Below are 24774 nucleotides of genomic sequence, written 5' to 3'. Positions count from 1 at the left end.
TTAAATTAAAATAAAATTTGTTGAATTAGTCCTTCATATAATACCCAAATTCTCAAAAGTCAGTTTGGTAATTACTCAAAAGGTTTAAAAAGGAACTCAAAAGTATTAAATTTAAAAGTAAAGACCTTTTGTATTGATTTAAGCCCTAATTCATGGTTTTCCCAATTTTTATCTTATCCGCTAGTCTGCTAATATCTCCCAAAAGTAACGAATATTTATTTTTTTTACAAATAGAAAGAGAACTACATTTTTCTTCATAACAACAAATTCAAAGTTCAAATTATAGGTTAATCATCATTTTTATTCCTCCATATAGAAAACTTTATTCTTTTAGACTCAAATTACTTGTGCTTGTAAGTAACGTATAATAAATTGTTTTGATTAGTTTTTTGTGGGGATGGAGTACACACATATCTAGTTTTTTCTTCAATTTTTATGCAATTTTACTTGTTTATAAATATTAACTGTCATTATATTATTTATAAAATATTAAAAATTAAATACCTATGGGGCTTACGTCCCGCTGAGGCATATGTAAAACGCCACGCCTTACGCCCACGCCTTTTAAAACACTGGTACCACAAGAAAAAACCTAGAGCCACAATTAAACATGAGTTGTTAAACTAACTACTCCCCAAATTAAAATTGATTTAAAGGACATGTATCATACAATAATTTTTAATTTTGTTTTACCTGTTAATAGTGCGTGTAAATTTATATAGGCGTTTAATTTTCTTGGATGTTCTTCAGAAGTGCGTCCCATAAAAGCTTGTTCATTTCTACTTATAATCTATCAAGCAACAAATTCGATTATATGCAACAGTGTATTCACATTAATTAGGTTAACGCACGAGATAAGTAGACGCCCTAAATGCTTCACATTATTTGTAAAATTAACATATGCTCATTTCTATTTGTTCTAACAACAAACTTTTATTGATACTTACACCGTAAACTGTAGAAACACGGAGTGATTGTATTTTGTGAACAATATTTTTCAAAGTCAATAAAATTAATAAAAAGACCTTAGGAAACTCTTAATGCATGTTTAGTTTGAATCATGTGCTACGTATTTTTTTTCTTCTGATTTTAGATAAACAATTCTTGAATAATTAATTTAAAAATATACCGATTGTTGGAATTTTTCTTTTAAGAGATACAATTACAAATTACTCATTGTGCTTAAAAAGAATAATATTATCGGTCCCTCCCCTTCCACCACCCTCCCCCACCAAAAAATTAAAAAGAAAAAAGATTTTCTGTAGTCCTTGCCAAATAAAATGATATTTGAAGTTCTTCTGTTGATTTCAAAGCAATGATCTTTGACTGATCAAAAGGAAGAATAATTAAAATTTCGCCCTACTCAAGCTCCACTGTATTTCTATTAAATGGACAAATTAAGTAAGAAGCATATTCAAATGATTTGATAGAAATTAACGGAGTAATTATGCCAGATCTCTTGGGATAGACGACAGAAAAGGGACAATTAGTTCACTTAAACTAAGTAAACTTTACTATAACATATTGTCAACCTTGTAATATTTGATCGAGCAATCCATTCACAAGAAGAAAATTAAAAAGAAAAAGCCAAACAAAAGGACTATGAGTTTGACCAATCAACTCTCTCTCTATCTTTCTTTTTCACACTCTTTTTTCTCCTTTTGTCTTGGGTTTAGTAATCTGGTGCGTGATTAGCGGCCATGGAAATTGGAAGTCCAGTAGGTCTCTTTTTTTCGTCCATTAGGTTTTTTAATTACTAAAAAATTGAAATTATTATATCTCTGCTAAAATTAGAAATGTTAAATTATTCGGACAAAAGATCAATGGAGTTTCTACAGTCTTGTGGTCTTTAAATAATTCTAGAAAGAGTCAATCGAGGAGATAATATCGGAGTACTTAGAATATTTTCATTTTCAGGTATTTATATAAGCTCCACCTTCATATTTGGTAATTCTTCCTAGAAATAAAGAGAGGAGATATTATAGACAAGGAAAAGAAACAATCTTTTGGTAAAATACTCTAGCAAATCGATAACATATTAACATGGTTATATCTCAATCAACCTATCTTAACAGATATAACCTCTTTCTAAATATGAACTTAGTCGGCTTCCAAATTCAAATTTTAAATTAACTAAATAAATACATAATTGTGAGCTGAAAATAATTAATCAATTTCGGATTACCTTTTAGGTAAGTACCAACCGCATATTTTGTTTCAGTAAAATATAAGACTAAAAGTGGCCGTAGGTTGCGCAAGGATTAGGGAAAGAAACAGGACAGGAATATCATATTCGAAAAATGGCCGAAGGCCTCAAATACAAAAAATAGGTGCGTCAAAATTAGCAGAAGTTCCCTTCATTTAATAAAATAAAGATAAGAGCAGATGACAAATTGACAATGAAATGGAGGATTCGGTGTAGTTGCTTGGCAGCAGGCATGTCTATTTCACAATTTAAGAGCATGTGCATTTCTGTCATAATTCAACAAAAATCACATGCTACGGTCACTATTAGAGGTTCACATTTCCTTAACTGAAATGGAAAGTATGATATCCATACAAATTAAACAAGTTGGATGTTTGTTGAATTGTTTGGTTACCTTCAACTAATGTTCAGTTGTTGCACTTATAGTTGTCTCTTGTCTGCTACAATAGCATAGGGAAGAAAGCATGTTACAATTAATTGGATATAAGGATATTACTAATCTTTTTTTCCAGTAACTGTTATATTGTGTTTTCTTTGCTGGTACTACTAACCTCCAAATCTCTAATATTGGATTAACATGTGCAAGACGGTGTTAAGTTATATAAAGTCTCATGTAAATTGTATAAGCGCATCCAAAAGTGTGTATAAAAATTTAAAAAGTGTTGGTTTATTTCACTAATTATGTAGAGGTTTTGATTTGAATGTTCAAACTTCATGTACTTATCCAATCTTATCTTGTCTCAGCATGGCCTTAATAGAGACATGATGCTTGCTTGAGAAAGATAATATAACAAAATTTAATCTAATAATCTAACAAACATAATATTTGTATAGCATAATGAGAAATTAATGTGCGAAGATATACTCCAAACTTTTTTGACAACATTACTATCTCCAGTGACTCCATCTCAACAATCAAGCCATAGTCGAAACACCACTCTATTCCATGCAACAACCCAAAGCTTTAATCTTCATTGTTAGTTTGCTGTCCAAACCACACAAATTGCATTATATAACCTACCTCTCCAGTTTCATTCCTAAGTATAATCCCTCCACCACTTTCACCCAAGCTACCCAAATATGATCTATCCATTTTAGCTTCAACAGTGCATTGGGGCATTCTCCAGCATATTTTCTTGGCACTTCAAGTTCAAGGCGTGCTATAGTTCGCCAAAGTTCGACCCGAGTACACCCATGAGGTCCAAAATGCATTTTCAGTTTTGAAAATGAAATTTACATAGTCACAATTTGTTTTGTTATAAGTATTGTGTATCAACATTCATTACAATCCCAAACTTCATTTTACATAAAACAGCATTAATGATTACTTGGACATTTTCGCTGAAGTAAAAAAAGGATAAGCATTTAACAAATATATAAGGAATTCTTCTATGCAGATACTTCCAAATTTACTAACTTGATATAATTTGTTTACCAAATCTTTATCAGGAAAAAGAAAGCAATTAGGACTAAAGTAAATAAAACTGGGAACAACCAACCCTATCACAAACAAGCTCCAAAATTCAAGAATCTGACCCATCAATTGGAAATGGGTTCCAAAGCAGAAGAGAGAACAATAAGAGATTAGGCACAATAAATGGAATCAAAGGGTGAACATCACTTCCCAAATGTCTCCTTTTAAACCTTTTCCTTACATACAGTCTCCTCTGTTCATCTCCCCACTGAGCTTCCTCTAAACCCTTGGCCAGTATCAGTGGAGGGGGTTGTTGGTATGGGCATTTGGACCTCCAAGAAGTTTCAGGTGCCCCAAGTCTTGAAACCCTTTTCAGGAAAAGTGAGAAAGCCCATTTCAGATGCACAGAAGGGAAAGTGTTAGTGGAATATTTGGTGCACAGAATTGGTGGATAGTCCCAGTTAAGGTAACATGGAACTTGGCTAGAGATGAAGATTTGGGAATCCAAAGATGGTTTAGTTGTGGGATTGATTATGATGTGTGTTAATGCTTGGATTCTTTGATCCCATCTTGTGTCTTCCATCTTCTTGTTATCATTGTTTTCCTGTCGATGGTAAGTTCAGACTTCAGAGCAATTGGTTATCCTTAGCTGAGTTATCTGGCTAACTTGGATGAGAATTGGGAATGTGGGGAGAAGCTAGTGATGCTTTTGGCCAAATTTCAATTTGACCCCTGATAGGTTATGAATATTGCAATATTGGCCCTCCAGTCCTCAGTATCGAATGTGTAAAATTTGTTCCCTATAAAATACGGTAAAGGTCAAATATACTCCTATACTTTCGAAAATGGTCTAAGAATACCTCTCGTTATACTATTGGGATATATACATCCTTCTCGTCATACTTTGGAATAAATATACCCTTATTTTGGATGGAGTGCCACGTGTCAGCACCAGATGAAAACGACCTATTTCTTTTTTTTTACCCGATCCGTTTTAAAAAAATTACCCCCGACCCGTTTTAAAATTCAATTTTTTTTTTGTAAAAACTGGGAAGAAAAAAAAGGAATCTGCAAAATATATATTTTTAAGCCTTTTCAGTTTTTTTAAAGTATTTTTTTTTGTAAAAACTGGAAAAAAATATATATTTTTTTAAAATACTTTAAAAACTGAAAAATATATATTGTGTAAAAACTGGAAAAAAAAAAAAATTTGCAAAATATATATTTTTTAATTTTTTAAAGTATTTGTTTTTGTAAAGACTGGGAAAAAAAAAAGAGTTTGCAAAATATTTTCATTTTTTAAAAACTAATGCATATGTAGTCCACTGCTTTAGAAGTTTTTTTTTCAGTTTTTTAAAAAAAAAAAAATTTCTTCAGTTTTTACAAAAAAAAATATTTTAAAAAAACTAAATAGACTTAAAAATATATATTTTGCAAATTTCTTTTTTTTAGTTTTTACAAAATATATATTTTTCAGTTTTTATAGTTTTTTTTTTTCAGTTTTTACAAAAAAAATACTTTAAAAAAACTTAAAAGACTTAAAAATATATATTTTACAGATTTCTTTTCTTTCTTTTTTTAGTTTTTACAAAAATAAATTTCAGTTTTTACAAAATATATGCTTTAAAAACTGAATTTTAAAACGGGTCGGGTGGTGATTTTTTTAAAATGGATCGGGTAAAAAAAATGGGTCGTTTTCATCTGGTGCTGACACGTGGCACTCCATTCAAAATAAGGGTATATTTGTTCTTAAGTATGACGAGAAGGGTATATATATCCCAATAGTATAATGAGGGGTATTCTTAGACCATTTTCGAAAGTACAGGGTTATATTTGGCTCTTTACCGTTTAAAATAACATAGGGTCTTTAGGAATTTTAAATCAGGATTAGAACTAAACTAATCATATTAATCAAGATTTAAAATATAAGGAAAATAAAAAAGAAATACCATTAAAACGTTTCCTTAGAGGTGACTACATTTTTGTAAGAGAAAAAGCTAGGCTGTGGAAGAAAAAAAAGAAGAAGAAAGAAATAGGCTCCGAGCCTCTTAACAATTTTAGAGCGTGCGGTGTCATCTCCCATCAATAATTTTCGGCCAATATAAGATTCTTATACATTATTCGAAACCTTATTATGAAAAATATTTATGTATTGATATTTATCCGACCTAAATATATTTTAATTACAAAATATATACAATCCACCTTAAAAGGTCTCAATTCATTATTTGTGCTTTCAATCAAGAGATTTAGTTATACATTTTTTTCCCTTTTTTCTCTCCTCTTTCCCTTTTCTATCCGGATCTACCGTTATACCTTTTTCTCTCCTCAAGTTGAAGCTTCATCTGATTTCAATTAAACTCAAATGTTTGTGTTGAAAATCCTGACAAATTCAAATCCCTTCGAGTTCTTTTTGTGATGATAATTGAGAGATGTAGTCTATTTAATAATTATCAGTTTTTCAGTATGTTCATGTGTTTATGAAGTTATTCCGTTATTTATTCAATGGCACTCCTGCAATTTGAAAGCTTTGTGCGGTACAGTAGCTAATAGGGCTTCTAAATACGTAAACATGTAAATAATAGAGATAATAGCTGGAAAATATCCAACCATCCTTTAAATTAAGAATATTATATAAAAACGTGATTGAAAATTTAACTACATAATACCAATCTCTAATGTGATTTAGAGTTTAAAAATTACTATTCCTAACAATTAGAAAAACTGCACTTCTTAATCTAAGGAGGTTCTGTGTTTGTCCTATTGAAACAACTTTAGACTTCAGAGCATTAATTTGTGTAATCAAATCTTCTTTTAATGTAAACGGATGTGGCTTTACACTTTGGTCAGTTAAGTTATCCTTACATTTGGTAAATGCTTATATTTGCTCACGTAGTTAAGAGTATGCTTATACTTAAATACAATTTGTATACAAATTTTATACAATATGTATTTTGTATATTTTGTATCTGATTTATACATATTAAAAATAAATTTCATACAACTAATTATATATTATACAACTTATCTACAATTTATCTACAACTTATCTACAACTTTCATATATTATTTCTACTCAGTTATATACAACTACAATATCATACCACGTAAATATAATTTTTATACAAATTTTATACAATATGTCTTTTGTATATTTTGTATCTGATTTATACATAGTAAAAATAAATTTCATACAACTTATTATATATTATACAACGTATCTACGATTTTCATACATTATTTTTACTCGGTTATATACAACTACAATATCACACAACTTAAATACAATTTTTATACAATATTGTCCAACTTTCATACAATAGTTAAATAATATATATATATATATATATATATATATATATATATATATATATATATATATATATATATATATATATATATATATATATATATAAACAGAATACAATTTTACTACAATTTCGTAAGTATAATGTATGTCATGTCTTCTTCTTCTTCTTCTTCTTCTTCTTCTTCTTCTTCTTCTTCGAGTTTCAATCTGAAATTCAGCCAAAATCAAGTCTAATATTTACCAAAACACCCTCAAAATTGAGATATAAACTTCAAACCATATTCCCAATTGTTTGCAACAACACCCAATCCAAACAAATAATGATTTTTGAAAACCCAAATTCGAATTCAAAGCTTTTTAATGGCTGTCAATGGTGGAATTGATGCTCTCTTTTCCTTTGCTTTACATTACTGGAATTAGGGATTGAGAGATAGAGAGAGACGTAGAGAGAATTCTCAATTGTTTGCAACAACACCCAATTCAAACAAATAATATTTTTTGAAAACCCAAATTCGAATTCAAAGCTTCAAAACTTTTTAATGGCTGTCAATGGTGGAATTGCTGCTCTCTTTTCTTTTGTTCTACATTACTGGAATTAGGGATTGAGAGATAGAGATAGAGAGAGAGAGAGAGAGAGAGAGAGAGAGAGAGAGAGAGAGAGAGAGAGAGAGCATGAGGGAGAGAGAATAAGGATGGGAAATAATTGATTCCTAATATAAAGGGATACTCATTTAATTCCTAAAGTGTATATAATTGGTAAATTTATATATAGAATATAATTAAATTGAAACTTGAGTAGGGAGGGTAATAAAGTTTTCAATAGTGTATAGGTATGTAAAAATTCCTTTTCTAATTGTGTTCTCCAATTTAGGGAACAACAAAATTTAGAAAGTTTTCAGCTCACGTTATGGATAGTTATTCATAAGCAAAAAATTGAAATCTTTACACGGAAGAGCAAACGAAAAGAGCATCGGAAGATCTCTTGTAACAAACTAAGAGTAGACAACTCTCTTTTAATAGAACTGATCGATTGTATTGAATATTAAACTGTAATTATAAAGCCAAAACTAACTAGAGTAGGGAAGATTGCAACAGAACTAAGAAGAAAGTGATACGAACGCAGAAGCAAAAATAACAAGAACACAAATAAAAAGTATAGAAAGATAGAATTTAGCAAAGAACTAATTAGGGAATTGAAAGAACACTTGAAATCTATTTCAAACACCCATTCAATTAAAACCTAATTAACCCTAGACTATAGGATAACCCTCAAGAGGGAGAATCCCCATAAAAGCCACATTAACAAGTTTGTAATCAACTAAGGATTTCATCCTTACACTCACTCAAGGAGTTCAACATTTAATATCAAAATAAGCTAAGCTAAATTGAGAGCCTTAAGGGTTATTCATACTAGGGAGCTAAATATTACAATTATAGCCACCAAATATAATATTGTCTTTAATTGTTGGCGAAATTGCACATGTAGCCGTCCCATTATAGAAGTAGCCTCCAATTAGAATCCAAATTGCTCGATGGCTATCTAGATTGTATCAGAAAGAGGATGAGAAAGACTAATACAAAATTGGGGATGGGAAGATACCAGAAATGCCTTTGCACATAATTCACGATAGCCTACTGATAGTGTTACTATGCACTATTTAACAAATACGAAGTGCCTCAACCTGGATCCCAGAGTAACCTGTGTGAAGGCCTGGCCCAATTGCTTCTTCTCGGCCCAATATAAATTTGTGTGACATCTGTGTTGGTATCTATATTGGGCCAAACTAGATTCATAATAATACCCTCCTCCTCAATAAGAACCTTGTCCTCAAGGTTCGAGTACATCAACACTAATGAGGAAAGACAATTGACATATGTTTGGATTTCAAACAACAAAGAACATCTTGAGTTATCCCTCAAAAGAAATCCCAAGACTTTCATCAGGACTTCTAAAACTATCATAGGAATTGATGCAATCCTTTTGGAGATATCAACAAAGTCAAAAATAGGACTTGCATAATATGTAGTAGCAGTGGTCCATCCAAACCGATGAAATACCCTTAAGACCACTTCCACCACAAGATAACGTGCATATTTCATTTGGAATAATTCAAGTATCTTAGCCATGAAGAGTATTTGAGGGACTTCTCTGTATTTTATTATTGCAGCAACTTCCACACACATGTTGGCATTCTTCCCCCCGGAAGACGTTGGTATGAAAAATAGGCGCATAAGTTGCTTTATGAATGTATCATCTTTGTCTTCCTGGTCACTCCTTTGAAGGAAACATAGCAATACCTGCATGATAGTGGCAACATTGAACAAGGAATCCAAAGTGACATGAGAATTGCAGACAATCTCTTCCCTTGGTCTGCACGTAACGGGCTTGAATAAGTAGAAAACTTGCTGAAATTTCTGGTCTGCCACCAAGTAAACTCCCCCGCTAGCAAAAGGAACCAGAAAACCAATTGCAATATACACATCATTCCAACTTGCAGCTTCTAAAGCGTCAACAATAGTCACAACAGGTGCACGTAGCAGTTTGGATCGAGATAGTAACTCAAAATTATAGGTACAACCAGCACCACTACTCTGTAAGAAAAGCAAAACATTGACAGCAGTTTCATTCCTACATACAGGATAGTAGGCGGTAGGTAGCTGAACATGGGGTCCTGGATCGTAGGGGTAAAGGTCAAAGAATTGGCTTACAGCAACTTGCTTAAATAGTCATGTGCCCTTATACATTGCAAGAAAAAAAAGCAGAACATGATGTTGACTTCCCCTCACTATAAACTCAATCACCTCATAGTGTAGCTATTGGTTCATAAGTAGAAAAAACAACACTATTTGCAAACATATTCAGGTTGATAGCGATATCATGTATACCAGGATCAAAGGGAAGATTAGCAAACTTGACATAAACAACCAAGTCTGCTATGGAAGATGAGTAGCGTTGCAAAAAATATATGACGGTATGGAACCCTAGCTCGGCAAGCCCTCTAAATGGCTGTATGTTAACATCCAGTAAGTCCATATCTGTCACGACCCAATTTCACCTATAAGTCGTGATAGCGCCCAACACTACAACTAGGCAAGCCAACTAATAAATTAAACATATATCGATAAAATTTAAATCCAAGAAAAATAATAAGACACCAAATTCTACAAATGTGTGTGCCAAGACCTGGTGTCACAAGTGTATGAGCATTCTAGTAGATTATACAAAACCTCAAATACTGTCTGAAATAAAAATAGACAGAATGTAAATATAAGAAGAGACACTGGTAGCTGCAGAACGGCTCAGAAAGGCAGCTCACCACTATGCCTCTGGATAACGTGGGTGTAAGGAGATAGGTCCCCCACTAGTACTTGCCTCAGGTCCTGTACAAAAAGTGCAGCAAATATAGTATGAGTACGTAAACAACGTGTACCCAGTAAGTATCAAGCCTAATTTCGAAGTGGTAGAGACGAGATGGCCGACTTTGACACTCACTATGGGTCAATAATAATAATTGAAATAAAACTAGAATATCTAAATCAGCATGATTCACATAATATAACAATAATTTATTTAACCAGGAGAAATAATTAAATTCCTTCAATTCCAACAAATTTTTAAATTTATCAATTAGTCTCATTTACATGAATAACAATAATTCCTTAACAAGCACGAATAATAATTCTTTAAATTTCAAAGATTTTCAATTTATCAATTAGCTTCACAAGCTACAATAAACTATCAAAGTATCGTGTAATTATTATTATTAAGCACAATTTCTGCCGGGGTCGTACGGCCCGATCCAGAATATCGTGAACACTGCCGAGGGACGTGCGGCACGATCCATAGATGCATTTATCCTGCCGAGGCGTTCGGTCCGCTCCACAAGAAAGGAGGATATTTTCTTATGTACCTCCGGAAAGAGAGTATATTTATTATAAGATCAATTCGAGAATACGAATAATTTCTCTTAACAATTAATTAATTTAAACAGAAAATCAAGCATATGAGGTTTTCATCCTTTAATTTTTTATCTAACAATTCACAATATATATTAATTAAACAAAGAATACAATTATGTTTTGAATCCTAAACTACCCGGACTTTAGCATTAATAGTAGCTACGCACGGACTCTCGTCACCTCGTGCGTACGTAGCCCCCCACAATTAGCAACAATTATTACTTTAATTACCTATGGGATAATTTCTCCCTCACAAGATTAGACAAGAGACTTACCTCGTCTTACTCCAATTTAATCCACTAGTAGGCCTTTTCCTCGATTATCCAACTTCGATTGGCTCGAATCTAACAAAAAATAATTCGATACAATCACTAAAATTTATAGGAATCAATTCTATAAGAAAATACTACATTTTCAATAAAATTCCGAAATTAATTGAAAATTCATCTGTGGGGCCCACATCTCGGAATCCAACGAAAGTTATGAAATCCGACAACCCATTCAATTACGAGTCCAACCATATCAGTTTCACTCAAAATCCGACTCCGAATCGATACCGAAATCTCAAAAATTCATTTCTATGAGATTTCTAAAAAAATTCCAAATTCCAATCTCAAAACACTAATTAAATGGTGAAAATAATGATATATTTGTGTATATAGACTAAATCCGAGTTAGAATCACTTACCTCAATGTCTTTCCTTGAAAATCTATCCAAAATCGCCTCTGCTCAAGCTCCAATTTGTTAAAAATGGCGAATGGGACGAATGCCCTCTTTTTTTTATAAACTGCCCAAACAGCCTTCAAAACTGGGCCTCGATCGTGGCTTCGATCATGGCCCTCGATCCTAGGCCTCGATCGTGGCTTCGATCACAGGCTTGAGCTTGGACCTCGGTCATGGCCTCGATTATGGCATCGAGCCTGGTCCTACGATCATAGCCTCAACCATGGCATCGAGCCTGAGCCTTCGATTGTGACCCTCGATCTTGGGTTTCGATCCTGGCCCTCGAGCCTTGCCTTCGATCATGGCCCTTGAGCCTTACCTTCGATCATGGCCCTCGAGCTGGACCTTCGATCGTGGCTTCGATACTGAGCCTCGTTCCTGGGCTTGATATCTGGGCTCGATCTTGGGCTCGATCACAACCCAGAATATCTAGCACAAGGAAAAATTGCAGCAGCTTTTTAAGTCCAACTTTTAATCCGTTAGCCATCCGAAACTCACCCGAGCCCCTTGGGACCTCAACCAAATATCCCAACAAGTCCTAAAATATCATACGAACTTATTTGAAACCTCCAATCACATAAAACGACGCTAAAACCACGAATTATGTTCCAATTCAAGCTTAATGAAACTTAGAATTTCCAACTTCTACATTCGATGTCGAAACCTATCAAATCAAGTCCGATTGACCTCAAATTTTGCACACAAGTCATAAATGACATAACGAAGCTATGAAAATTTTTGAAACTGTATTCCGACTCCGGTATCAAAAAGTCAACTCCTTGGTCAAACTTCCAAACTTAAATTCTTGTTTTAGCCATTTCAAGCCTAATTGCACTACGGACTTTCAAATAAAATTTCGATCACGCTCCTAAGTCCAAAATCACCATACGGAGCTGTTGGAATCATCAAAATTCTATTCCGGGGTCGTTTGTATATAATTCGACATCCGGACACTATTTGAACTTAAACTTTTAATTTTTCATCAAAATTCCATATCTCGGGCTAGTGACCTTGGAATTTGATTCCGGGCATACGCCCAAGTCCCAAATCACGATACGGACCTACCGGAACTCTAAAAACACTGATCTGAATCCGTTTGCTCAAAATGTTGACCAAAGTCAACTCAGTTGAGTTTTAAACTTCTAATTCACATTTTAATCCATTTTTCACATAAAAACTTTCTGGAAAATTTTACGGACTGCGCACGCAAGTCGAGAAATGATAAATTGTGCTTTTCGAGGTCTTAGAATACAGAATTAATTATTAAATTCAAAGATGACATTTTGGGTCATCACATTCTCCACCTCTAAAATAAACGTTCGTCCTTGAACGGGTTTAGAATTATAACTGAAGTGCTGAATAAGTGTGGATATCTGCTCCGCATTGAGTTTTAAAGCTCTAATTCACATTTTAATCCATTTTTCACATAAAAACTTTTCAAAAAATTTTACGGACTGCGCACGCAAGTCGAGAAATAATAAATAGTGCTTTTCGAGGTCTTAGAACACAGAATTAATTATTAAATTTAAAGATGATATTTTGGATCATCACAATATCCATGAATTCTACTACTTCATATATATAGTTTCCACCATGAAATAATTGACTTGATCGACCAAGCATATCTACAATGATGACATATTGCACATTGTCATGTTCGAGCTTAAACTCTTCCATTAAGTTGACATAATGCAATCCTTTATCAAGCTTTAAGAAATTTGCTTGCATTATGCTCTTCCATCCTTCTTTATCAGCCAACATAGCCAAGACCTTACTAGGTTGATGCAAGTTTAGAACTGTAGAATTAGGAACTCTAACCCAGCAGGAAAACATCATTAAAATCTTATATACGGGGCTATAGCAAGTGATGTCTTCTTCATAATGAATGAGATCCATTAGTAGCCAATGCAACATAACAACTAGACACTCAATCTCACAGTGACACCACACCATACCACTTCTAAAATACCTCAACTGAGTAATCATGTATTACGCCTCAAGATGAGTTGGAGCACCATCAAAAGAATACAGAAATGAATGTGCTATCGACTCACCCAGTAGCTTGTATGATGCACACGAATTTCTAAAATTCCAACTACATTCAACACTCATTTCAACTCTACCTACATGCGCCCAGTCATACAACTTTACAAACAAACAACTCCCTTTTCTAACTTCTTCAAAAAGTGCACGTGCCTTCATGTTTTCTATCGAATCTATTAGAACCATGAACTCGGGACTAATTCCTGGATCCCATACACAAAGAACCGTTTCAGTTACGGGCATGGTGACATCAAGAAAATTAGAACCAAGATCAAATGGAAACCGGCTCAGTTTATGGTGATCATTGAATTCCACATTAGATTTCCCATGCTCATCACCATGCGTCATTTCATCTAGAAGAATTTCATTTGCTGGAATGCCATCCACATTCTCCATAAAATATTTATCGGGGCATAGTTCTGCAATAGTCTCAGGTTCCATGAAAAATTCAGCAACATATGTGTGTTCAAATGTCTTAAATTCAATTTGTTGTGTACTAGCGCCACAATCAAGAGAAAATTTAGTCATGCACCTATCTGGCCTATCTTTTGAGAACTTTCATCAAACAGTTGGACTTTGTTGCTTTCAGGACCCATAGCTTCTTCATCGGGCATGTTGATTGGATCATATGATTGCACCTATGCGAATACTTTGGCGCAGCCGCTATGTAACATTTCGTCGAACACCTTAGGTGAGTGATTATCATCCAAATCAACTGCAAAGTGAGAGACACATGTGTTTGCATTTGTGCTTTGGGTCACTGCTGTAACAGGAAAATTTTCCTCCATTGCTTTGGAAAGGACTAGTAGACATTTCATCGAACATTTGTTTGGCCTCTGAGTTTCTATGTTTAAATATGGCTTCAAACTCAAAGAAGTTGGAAACATGACTCATAGCAGTAAGAGGACTTCCCTGGGTCCTTGGTAGTTCTAAAGCTTCATAACAATTAGAACAAAATTGGAGATCAGCCGAACACCCTATCGAAGCAGGGGGGATCCATTTGTGATAATGTAGCTTCAGCTTCTCCGTAAAATGCTTCCGGTCGACGAATTTCTTGTTCCGATAAAGCCACTGGAACCAAGCTAAAGCCTCGCCATCCAAGTAAGATGATGCTAAAGAGAGCTTAATATTGTCAGCGATGGAGTAAAACTCAAAATACCTCTCCGCCTGTAAAATCCAAGACTCCGGATTTCCACCGCGTAACCGCTCTAATTCCACTGGACCTCGGGGTGGAATGGACGTTGTAGACTTTTTCCCCACTAGCTTCATTAACATCGAACAAATATCGGCGAAATCCTTAGAAAGCGAATCCTTCATTTCTTGTAGTGAATCACAAATTGAGTCATCAACGAAAGCCTTGAGTAACTTTTGGTCCTCCATTAGAGACCTCTGGATAAAAGCACCAATGTAACAAATTAAGAGCAGACGACTCTTTCAATAGAACTGATCGATTATATTAAACAATTAATTGGAATTACAAAGCAAACACTAACTAGAGTAGGGAAGATTGCAACAGAACTAAGAAGAAAGGGGATGAGAAAGACTGATACAGAATTGGGGATGGGAAGATACCAGAAATGCCTTTGCACATAATTCACGATAGCCTACTGCACATAATTCACGATAGCCTACTGATAGTGTTACTATGCACTATTTAACAATACGAAGTGCCTCAACCTGGATCCCAGAGTAACCTGTGTGAAGGCCTGGTCCAATTGTTTCTTCTCGGCCCAATATCAATTTGTGTGACATCTATGTTGGTATCTATATTAGGTTGGGCTAGATTCATAACATCTGTACTCTTACACTTATTATTTTTTGTTCATTAAGATTTTGTGATGGTTTTACTATATGAGCTAACAATTTAGTTTAAGGTTATGTTAATAAAGAAAATGACAAAGGGGTTAATTGGGGCCAAACAAGAAGAGGAGTAATGCATTTGATTGATAACAAAAGCAGCAGTGACATTCACAGTACCTGTCAGTAGCTGACAGTTAAGCTATGATCACTTTCCACATCCATAGTGTAACAACTACCAAGAACCATAAGGTGAATTTCCTCAAATAGAGAAATGGCATTTGTTGAGGAGAATATCTACAAAGTGTACAAGAGATCAACAATTTCACGTGGTCATGATTTGCTTCTTTTTGTGTAATAATTCTTGGTTGTCATGTGCTAATTGTTTGGTAAACCAATCATCGTCTTTGAGGCGAATCCTACCCAATCTCGTCCTACTTATAACTAAAACCTGACAAAACACTACCTCAACTTCATTCTTGGCGTAATACACCAGTATCTTTCCATCAATAAATATGCCTGTATCGCCTATACTGTTACCTTTCTCAAAAAAAGTATGTTTGTATCCGCCTAGCTAAGGTGTGAGAAGAGAAGCATGAATACACTTAAAATGGGAAAGACGATCAGAGCTGAGGCCTGCCAAAAGTCGAGAACTCCATTAACAAGCACATTAGTTGGGGGAAATTATTGACAGACGAAGATAAATAAAGTTCAGAAACTGAGTAGCATCAAAGTTCTTACCACTAAGAACACCACTTCTTCATTAGCTAAAGCCACAGGGAATCCATTCCTCTCTATTTCATGTTTTACAAACTTCTGCAACTGCATAATAATAAGCTGTCAGAAATTCATATACTGTAGGATGTCCATCCAACAGCAACTAGATATTCAGGGACAGAAATTTTCACATTTCCAGTTACTAACTTAAATATGACATCAATACACACACAAAAACTTAAATATGGCATTAACACACACACACACATACACATCCTTAAATCAATATTTCATCAATAATACACCAAGAAACAGAAGTGGTCTATCCATATACACTAAGCTCCAGAAAGTCTAGACCAACTATGCAAGTATGCATGCCCATTTTTCCCCAAAAGTACAGAAGAAATAACAGATTGTTTTTGACCCTAGAAACTGGGATTTGAACTCCTTCATATGTACTACGGTTACCAACTTAAATATCAAACATAAATATTTATCCTGAGATTGCTCATTAAAGAGGAAGATCAAAAGCTAAACATAATACGGCATGAAAAAACAAATGTAGATCACCCCATAAACTGATTAAGCAGAAATAATACCACTTATTAATTCCTACCCTCCTAATTAAGAAAATTTGAGTACCTCATAATGGTATTGTCTTGCAGATGCAAAGGTCCTCTGTATGGGATGCAAAGCTTGATCCCAGTAGGAATTAGGATCAGCCTTACTGTATGATCCATATGGATGTAGAATCCCCTTCAACGTTTCGAGGTGGTGGCCAAAAACGTTTTTGATGAACTGGAGATCACAAGAGTGTTAGTTCTCTTCAAAGACTTGAATGCCTAAGAAAACATCGAGAGTAATCATGTCTCTATACGATGTTCCAAAGGAGTTGGCAAGCTAGGAAAAATTTATGAGCATCTTTCAGTACCTTGACAAACGGACATTTACTGGACCTTAGTTGCCTTTTGACCTTCAGTGTTCTCATCTGACATATAAAGTTATGATTCAGCTTTGGCCGCAGTTCTAGTATAGTTTTAATGGTAAATACAACCCAAGGCATAAACAAGAAGATACCTCTGCCATTTGAACAGCTTGCTCAAGTTGTTGTATCTGAATCCATTGTTCAGACACAATTTCAGCCATCTGCGATCCCAAATTAAATAGTTTATCAATGAAAGATTACAGAGTATCATAATACTCATACAGAGAACTTTTGCCAAATCTCTTGCCTGAGAAGAAAATGCATAGCAGGTTATTAACTTTTCCATTTCCTCGGACACAAGGTGGTGAAGGAAAACCATTTAAGTGGAAAAAAGTTATCTTATTCTCTTCTACCATTTCTTTTTCTTTGAATGCTACCAATTTTTCCTAAACGAAGAAATATGTTATCGTGTGGACATCTTGTTACCATTTAGGTCCTATTCCTATCTCCTGTGCATGAAATAAGATGATTTCTTCAACTGAAGAGAAATCTTAAGCGTCCAAGCCTGCAATAACTGTCATGTTTACCCTAGTATACAGTAAAGATGTTTCAACACACTTCTACAGAATCTATTCTCAGGATGATGAAAGAATAAATCAACATCTTAAAAGAAATTATTTTCTTCCACTTGACCTGCACTATAGAAATATTATTTACTGAAGTTGTTTACTCATGGCTTTAGCAAACCTACCTTTTCAACTTGAGACGCAAGAACTTCTAATCTTTTTTGACCATCTTGTGCTTTGAACTCCAATGTATGAATTTCAAAGTTGTTTTTTCTCGCCACATCCCAAAGCAGTCGTACCTATTCAATTGCCTCATTTATCAACCTATAAGATGAGAAATTGTATGGAGAAAAGAAAGCAGTGATCACGTGGTAACCATACCTTTTCTTCTAGAGTATTAATCCTTGACGAGTGATGCTGAAGAAAGAGAAAAAGACAGCATTCATAAGGAATGGATGTGTATCATTTATTCCATTTTCTCATATTGACACGAATTTCACTCAGGTTGCATGAATTATAGATGCTCTAGTAATATTAGCACAACTCCCATGAAGGCATGCCTCATTTACCTACTTAAGATCAGACGAGATCAGGTCACAAAATGAAAGATCAACCAAGAAATCAGAATCATCAGAACCGAGAATCTATTTTTGAAATCATATTCAATAAAATGACAGAGAATTGAAGACCACCTATTTTATGTACGAACAGGTGAACCAGAAATGTACCTGGGGTTCACAAACTGATTACCAGCAACAAAGCTGCACTTACACAGCCTTAATATTCACAGAACTAGCCATTTTTTACAATCAAAGGATCATAATCAGACAGGGAATTTAGGGCATACTGTTTAGCTTTTTGCATGAGCATCATCAAGATATGTAAGGCATTAGTTTTTATCAAAACAACTATCTGGCATTTGAACGAACATATTCCCTTATACATAGACAGGATTCTGCTCCCTACTCCAAATGGAAGAAGACATTGATGATGTGGGTTGGAGGAATAACTTCTCTTATGATATGCCATAATAACTGTTTCCTACACCAAATTTATTTGGAAAAAAGAAAACCTTAAATCACAAGTGCCCCGTTCAATCCCTTCCATTATTGTCACTAACTGTCAACCTATTGAACCTCAACGAATTCAGATCCTACTCGTAATAACAGAAGATCAATAAATTCATTTTGACTACTTTAGCATATTTCCTCATACTAATTTCTACTCTGCTTTTCCATGCAGTACCAGACACGGCATAGAATCTTGCAAAGGACAAGGCCTTTTCCGAATAAGCCAATTCATTTGGAATAAGTCAGATAGTAGCACACATGAAAAACTGTAAACTGGCCAAAAACAAACCTGCAATTTGGACAAAGCAGTTGTAAGATTGTCAATTTCTACACTAATGTCCTCGATTTTCTTCTCAGCTTCTCTGATGTATTGGATTTTAGCATTTAAACTTGGCATGCTTTCGTCAAGGATGGATTCTGCAATCAAATGCACCAATGTTAAAATTTTACAGAACTAGCAGAATAAGCAGGCGAAGACATAGTATACTTCTCGTGAGAAAATGCTATTGACAAGATACCTTTATCTAAGGCATAAGAAGACCAAAAACTGCATGGTTAAAGGGAAATCATTGTATTTATATGGCAGAATTATGAAAAGCACATATTAAGAAGTGGATAGATAGGACCATCAGGACACTAGCACAAGAAAGAACACTGTCTCTGCATTTGTGCGGGAAACTCAATTAAGGAAAATTAGAAGTCCCACTTTGCAATGCAATGCACATTTATATAGAAAAAGGATAAACAGAAAGAAAAAGAATAACACTTTCCAATGCACTTTTTCAATATAATGTATCAATAAGGCTTCTTAGCATGAAGCAAAATTTTAAGGTAAAGGTACATAATATCTTACCCTAGTCCAATTGAGAGATCACTAGCATCAAGTGATTCACGCGTATATGCACTACCATCATGCTGGTTTCCTATCTATTGTAATGAGTAATCACATATTCCAATCATAGTCAAATCTTTCCTGACTATCGATAGTTAAGAATAAAGAGGGGATACACGAGCCTGGCAATGAAATGAAGTACTCATATCAAGCAGCTTATAATGAAACATTTACTGAAACCCTCATAATCAGTGAGTAGAATGATTCTTTTGAACTATTCTTACTTCTAACAATAAACCGGAACATAAAAAGTAGTAATTACATGTAAATGCACTTTTGTGTGTGTGCACCTCTTTTGTTTATATTTGTAATTACATGTCAATGCACTCGTATTTGTGAGTATAAATATATCTTTAAATATGTATTTCATAAACCACAAGAGAAACATAAGCATTGAGCCATGTGGAGTTCGAATTTCAACGGTGAAAGTGATGAGTCGTGAGAAATAACCTAATCGGGCGATTTTAAGCTTCGCTTCTTGCAATTCGTACCTCACTGAATTCTGATTCTGTTGACCGGACGATGGCGGAATCTGAGATTCGACCGGCGGAACGAGAGCTGCCAGAGAGAAGAGAGCAGAAAATATGGCGGCAACCAAAATTAAGGAGATTGCCATCTCCATCTTCGTTATTCTATTGAATGCTGAGTTGCTGCTGCTAAAATACGAATACCGTTTACTCTTGCTCTATCTTCACAAAAGGACAAAGATGACTGAAGAAAAGAGACGGAAGATAAACCGAGCTACATTCTGTTAAAAGAAAAAAGAAGAATAAACGGAGTAAAAATAGATAATTTTAAAAATGAGCTATGTGTTATCAAAATATTATATTGTAGATGTCCATTCATTACTTCGCTATAGATTATCCATTTAGTACTCTGTTGAAGTTTATCTACAAGCACCTGATGCAGGCAACTTGCAAGCAACTCAATGAAATGATTTGCAACAGCTTCTTATTAAACAGACAGGTTGCAAGCAGTTCATGCAGACAGCTTACAAGCAGCTGATGCAGGCAGGTTGCAAGCAACTCAATGAAATGATTTGCAGCAGCTTCTTATTAAACAGACAGGTTGCAAGCAGTTCATGCAGACAGCTTACAAGCAGCTAAAGAAAAGCCTTGCAGCTGCTTCCTGAAAAGTCTCGTTGTTGCTTCCTTTCTTCTATAAATAGAGTAGTTTTCAGTTCATTATGAACATAAGTTTGAAAATTGAATAAAATATTAATCTCCCTCTATACTTGTCTTCAGTTTATTTCTTTTATAGTCTTTATTTTATAACATGTTATCAGCACGAGACTCTGTCATTTTGAGCACTTACATCGAATTTAATTTCTATTTCAGTGTTCATCTCCGATGTAAGGCGACACTCTTATGTCCGTGGTCAGATCTTGTTCATTCCGAGCATCATAAGGCAGATTATATACTTGAGGTGGTAAGTTTTTCTTCTTGGCAGTAGTGATGTAGATATCACTTACATATGGAGTGGCCAAATTTGTGTAATTTAATTTGAGCATTTTGCTTATATTTTAATATCTTTATCATCGCTTGCTTGGTTATATGTTACGTATACAGTACCTATTTTGGTATTTGTTTTTATCCTTATTTTCTTAATAAAGGATTACAAAGTGGATAACATTGTTAGATCCACTTAAACTCCAGCAGAGTTTGCAAGAAATATACAACCACCAGAAGTGGTTATATTTCGTATATCTCATTGTAACTAAATTTTGTTAACCACCAGAAGTGGTATATGCCTATGACCACTAAAAGTGATAATTTTGGCTTTCTATGAGTTACAATTAAAGATAAGCTAGAGAAATATTCTCTATATTACATGCACGCCTCGATTTGCTCCTGAAGTAATAAATATTTTAAAAGAGGTTGAAGCATCACAATTTGATGTGATTAATGCGCGTTCAGATAATTATGTTCGATTTCCTGAAGGATGAGAATTTTTTATAAATATTAATCTATTCCCTTAAGTGAATGTGATAATATTAATAAAGTCGTAAATATGAATGCACTCTTGTTGTAAATATATTACAATTCACCTCTAGAAGAGTTAATATGATTGAGAGAATATATACTCAATATTTCGTATTTTAAATTTGCTCCTGAAGAAGTAACACAATTGAAATTTCCTCCTGAAGTAGCAAAATATTTTGAAGCAATGTCTTTCTGTGCTTAAACAAAATAATGAGCTATTCAAAGTTATTTTTGAAGCATATTTTCATTCCCTGGAGTGAATGAAGAAATACCACAACTCACCTCCTGAAGAGGTAGAATAATAGAGGATATAAATATTATTTTTGTGGCATAAAGATCATTGCCCCACGTACTTGTTATACGTAAAACATCTTGAATAATTTTATTAAGTATCATTCTAAGGCAAAAGCATTCTTATAGAATGATTTCTACTACAACCATATTAATATATTATGGTTAGTTATTGAGTTCCCCGAAGGAAATAACAACTCGTGTATCTTTCCTTAAAAGATGCAATGACTATGTGGTTGCCGTATTGATACAAAATATTCAGATGATAATGATATTTCTCCTTGAAAGAGATATTTGTCACAAAGTTAGTGGTAGAAATATTAAAATTCTTAATTTTCGTCATTTATTAATTTAGAATTAGCTTTTTATTGTTCATTTGATTATGATTTTCTCTCATGACACCAAAAGTGTCTGAGCAAATATTTGGTAGTACAACAAAAGCTTCCGGAAGAGCTAACAGTTTGTCTAGAATACACATGATACAAGTAGTATCTGAATAATATTTGATTGTGGACAATAAATGAAAGGCTCCCGAAGAGCTTATTTGTCATTATTGTGGTCAAAACATATGTTATAATAAACCGAAGTTTACTAATACATATGACTATCATATTGAGACTACAAATGATTGAAAAATTAAAAATCTTCATGTTTCCACAATCATATGGGGTAAATATGTATGTGAGAAGTTATCCGCCTTATTCTTCAAATTTGTACTATATCATGTATCACAGTATACCAGAAGTTTACTAATGTAAAAGCAGTCACAGTAAATCAGAAATTTACTGATATAAAAGTAGCCTCAGTAAATCAGAAGTTTACTGATGCAAAAGTTTATGCCATAGTAAACCAGAAGTTTACTTAGAGATAGCACATGCCATGACAAACTTGAAGTTTTCATCTGCCATTTTTAAATGAGCTATTTGAGAATTCAGATAAGCATATACTGAAGAACTAAAAGATTTTTCAAGAATTCTCTTGTGTTGCTTGTTCTCATAATAACTTGATTATACCAGCTAAAGTTGGGACTAAAATTCCCGAATTCTGGAATATATAAAAGGTGAATATGGGCATATTCACCTATCATGTGAACCACTTATAGATGCATATATAAGATGGTTACATGTATGTTTATTGTCAACCTGCAGTTTGGCATTTGAAATTGTCTTTCTCAATTAAGAGCATAATTTTCAGATTATATAATCAAGATAGTTCATCTTGATGATGCTGGTTTATATCCAAGCTAGTTTAGCATTGAATACCTCCTATTAATGGCTAAACTATTGCTTATGAGAACAAAGCCTCATGTGTTGGTCTAAGATTTTCTAAATTACATACAGCAACACTTGTATGCATCAGACCAACAAAATATGATAAGTCATCCCCTCATAATTGGTTTAGGATTAGAAACCAAATATTTTTACTATCTAATAACTTTTGATGTGTGGTATATGATTAATTTATCTACCACAATGCACAAAGATATGTTTCCTAAAGAAGATTGGGGATATGAGTTAGCCTTTCTAATATTTGGGTGATGGAATAAAACAGCTGGAAAATATGATATATGAATCGAATTATCATTAATATGATCCTCGCTTAGAAGATAATTCAAGTCAAATGCCAGAAGCATTTGCTGATCCAAAATTAAATATCATATTCCAGTTGCAAATGCTCCTATTAAAATTAAAGTCCCCGAAGGATAAAGTTTATTGTACACATAAAGCGTGGTAGACCAATCGGTTCCAAAGGTAACAATCCTTGAAAAGAATAGGAGCAAATGATCAAAATGATCATAATAAGGAGGAAATAAGCTCTGGAAGAGCCCACGACATAATATTTCATGAAACTCCAGAAGAAGTTCAGGTACCTGAAAATAAAGAAAGTGATGAGATCTCAACAAGTTATGTTGCTTGCGAACTGATACGAAATGATCGTCGACGATATATTTGATACAATATAATGTACAATATTATAAAAGATTGTGAGGATCGGACAAGTAGTCCAGACACCTGAAGATATCATACCATTTAAATATAATTCATAACCTATATGACTCATTTGATTAATTCTATATGAAGATCCCTGAAGGATTTAAAATGCCTGAAGCAAAATCAAAATCTCGGGAAATGTATTCAATCAGATTACAAAGATCTTTGTACGGTTTAAAGCAATCTGGGCGCATGTGATATAATCGCCTTAGTAAATATTTGTTGAAAGAAGGTTACATAAATAATGTTATTTGTCCATATATTTTTATAAAGAAAATGGCATCAAAATTTGTTATACTTGTTGTTTATGTTGATGACATAAATATTGTTGGAACTCGAGAAGAGCTCCAAAAGGCAATTGAATATCTTAAGAAAGAATTTGAGATGAAAGATCTTGGAAAGACAAAACTTTGTCTTGGTCTGCAAATTCAATATTTAGCAGACGAGATCTTTATCCATCAATCTTCCATATATAAAGAGTCTTAAAACGCTTTTACATGGATAAAGCGCACCGATTGAGTACACCAATGATTGTTCGATCACTTGAAGTGAATAAGGACCCGTTCCGACCTCCAGAAGAGGATGAGGAACTCCTTGGTCCTGAAACACCCTATCTCAGTACAATTGGTACACTTATGTATCTTGTTAATGCTACAAGGCCTGACATAGAATTTTCTATTAATTTACTAGCAAGATATAGCTCTTCTCCTACACGGAGATATTGGAATGGGATTAAGCATATATTGCGATATTTAAAGGGAACTCTTGATATGGGTTTGTTTTACGCTAACAAAGGTAGTGCAGATCTTGTTGGTTATGTAGATGCAAGTTATTTATCTGATCCTCATAAAGTTCGATCTCAAACCGGGTACGTGTTTACATGTGG

General features: G+C 34.0%; 2 protein-coding genes and 1 long non-coding RNA gene across 6 annotated transcripts; all 3 read right to left on the bottom strand.

Annotated features, from left to right (window-relative positions):
• Window positions 1-3570: 3570 nt before the first annotated feature.
• Window positions 3571-4358, bottom strand: LOC104106596 (uncharacterized). Its single transcript, XM_009615174.4, has one exon. It carries the CDS (start codon window positions 4201-4203, stop codon window positions 3730-3732), a length of 474 nt encoding a protein of 157 aa, XP_009613469.1. The 5' UTR covers window positions 4204-4358; the 3' UTR covers window positions 3571-3729.
• Window positions 4359-10073: 5715 nt separating this feature from the next.
• Window positions 10074-12015, bottom strand: LOC138904817 (uncharacterized). The gene is made up of 2 exons (XR_011413477.1): window positions 11166-12015; window positions 10074-10311 (listed from the first exon to the last, which is right to left on the bottom strand). It is a non-coding gene; the product is annotated as an uncharacterized lncRNA (long non-coding RNA).
• A 1420-nt stretch (window positions 12016-13435) lies between these two features.
• Window positions 13436-20354, bottom strand: LOC104106594 (uncharacterized). 4 transcript variants are annotated; one of them, XM_009615169.4, is made up of 9 exons: window positions 20075-20351; window positions 19022-19149; window positions 18044-18079; window positions 17848-17961; window positions 17249-17317; window positions 17103-17159; window positions 16814-16969; window positions 16196-16276; window positions 13436-15046 (listed from the first exon to the last, which is right to left on the bottom strand). In XM_009615169.4, the coding sequence occupies exons 1-9, from the start codon at window positions 20244-20246 to the stop codon at window positions 14369-14371; spliced, it is 1491 nt and encodes a 496-aa protein (XP_009613464.1). In that variant the 5' UTR covers window positions 20247-20351; the 3' UTR covers window positions 13436-14368. The 4 variants fall into 4 exon arrangements, with proteins under 4 accessions (XP_009613464.1, XP_009613466.1, XP_009613465.1 ...); XM_009615171.4 differs by having other exon boundaries at window positions 20116-20255; XM_009615172.4 differs by lacking the exon at window positions 13436-15046 and adding an exon at window positions 15566-16090 and having other exon boundaries at window positions 20075-20339.
• Between the last annotated feature and the right edge of the window lie 4420 nt (window positions 20355-24774).

This window comes from Nicotiana tomentosiformis, chromosome 2 (genome assembly GCF_000390325.3).
Source record: "Nicotiana tomentosiformis chromosome 2, ASM39032v3, whole genome shotgun sequence".
Lineage (NCBI taxonomy): Eukaryota > Viridiplantae > Streptophyta > Magnoliopsida > Solanales > Solanaceae > Nicotiana > Nicotiana tomentosiformis.
Note: the sequence above shows the minus strand (reverse complement) of the source record. Positions and strands in the feature narration are given on the sequence as shown.

Coding starts and splice junctions, on each gene's coding strand:
- LOC104106596 (XM_009615174.4), bottom strand. CDS start 4,203: ATGGAAGACACAAGATGGGATCAAAGAATCCAAGCATTAACACACATC.
- LOC104106594 (XM_009615169.4), bottom strand. CDS start 20,246: ATGGAGATGGCAATCTCCTTAATTTTGGTTGCCGCCATATTTTCTGCT. Junction 19,150..20,074: donor GCTTAAAATCGCCCGATTAG/GTTATTTCTCAC, acceptor ATTTGATTGCAG/AATCCATCCTTGACGAAAGC. Junction 17,962..18,043: donor TTAATACTCTAGAAGAAAAG/GTATGGTTACCA, acceptor GCAATTGAATAG/GTACGACTGCTTTGGGATGT.